Source organism: Haliaeetus leucocephalus, unplaced genomic scaffold (assembly GCF_000737465.1).
Source record: "Haliaeetus leucocephalus isolate CR32 unplaced genomic scaffold, Haliaeetus_leucocephalus-4.0 Scaffold227, whole genome shotgun sequence".
Taxonomy (NCBI): domain Eukaryota; kingdom Metazoa; phylum Chordata; class Aves; order Accipitriformes; family Accipitridae; genus Haliaeetus; species Haliaeetus leucocephalus.
Window position 1 is genome coordinate 738366 of NW_010972663.1, and position 238 is coordinate 738603.

General features: G+C 65.5%; 1 protein-coding gene across 1 annotated transcript in view; it reads left to right on the plus strand.

Moving 5' to 3' along the window:
• Window positions 1–238, plus strand: part of LOC104831569 (hypoxia-inducible factor 3-alpha-like) — a 7574-nt gene that overhangs the window by 559 nt on the left and 6777 nt on the right. The window contains exon 2 of the mRNA XM_010567219.1: window positions 98–234. Within this exon, the coding sequence (XP_010565521.1) occupies window positions 98–234 (137 nt within the window). The remainder of the gene's footprint in view (window positions 1–97; window positions 235–238) is intronic.

Consider the following 238-nt stretch of genomic DNA (forward strand, 5'->3'; position numbering starts at 1 on the left):
TGGGGACCCCCTGAGCTCCCTCAGCCCCCTCTCCCCAAGCACCCCAGCACCCTAAGCCCCCCTCACCCCCCGGCTCGGTGATGCACCCATTCTGCAGGTGCCTGGGCAGCAGCGGCAGAGGAGGTGGATGGGTGCTACCTGAAGGCGCTAAGCGGCTTTGTGATGGTGCTGAGCGAGGCGGGGGACATGATCTTCCTCTCTGAGAACGTCAACCGGCTCCTGGGGCTCAGCCAGGTTT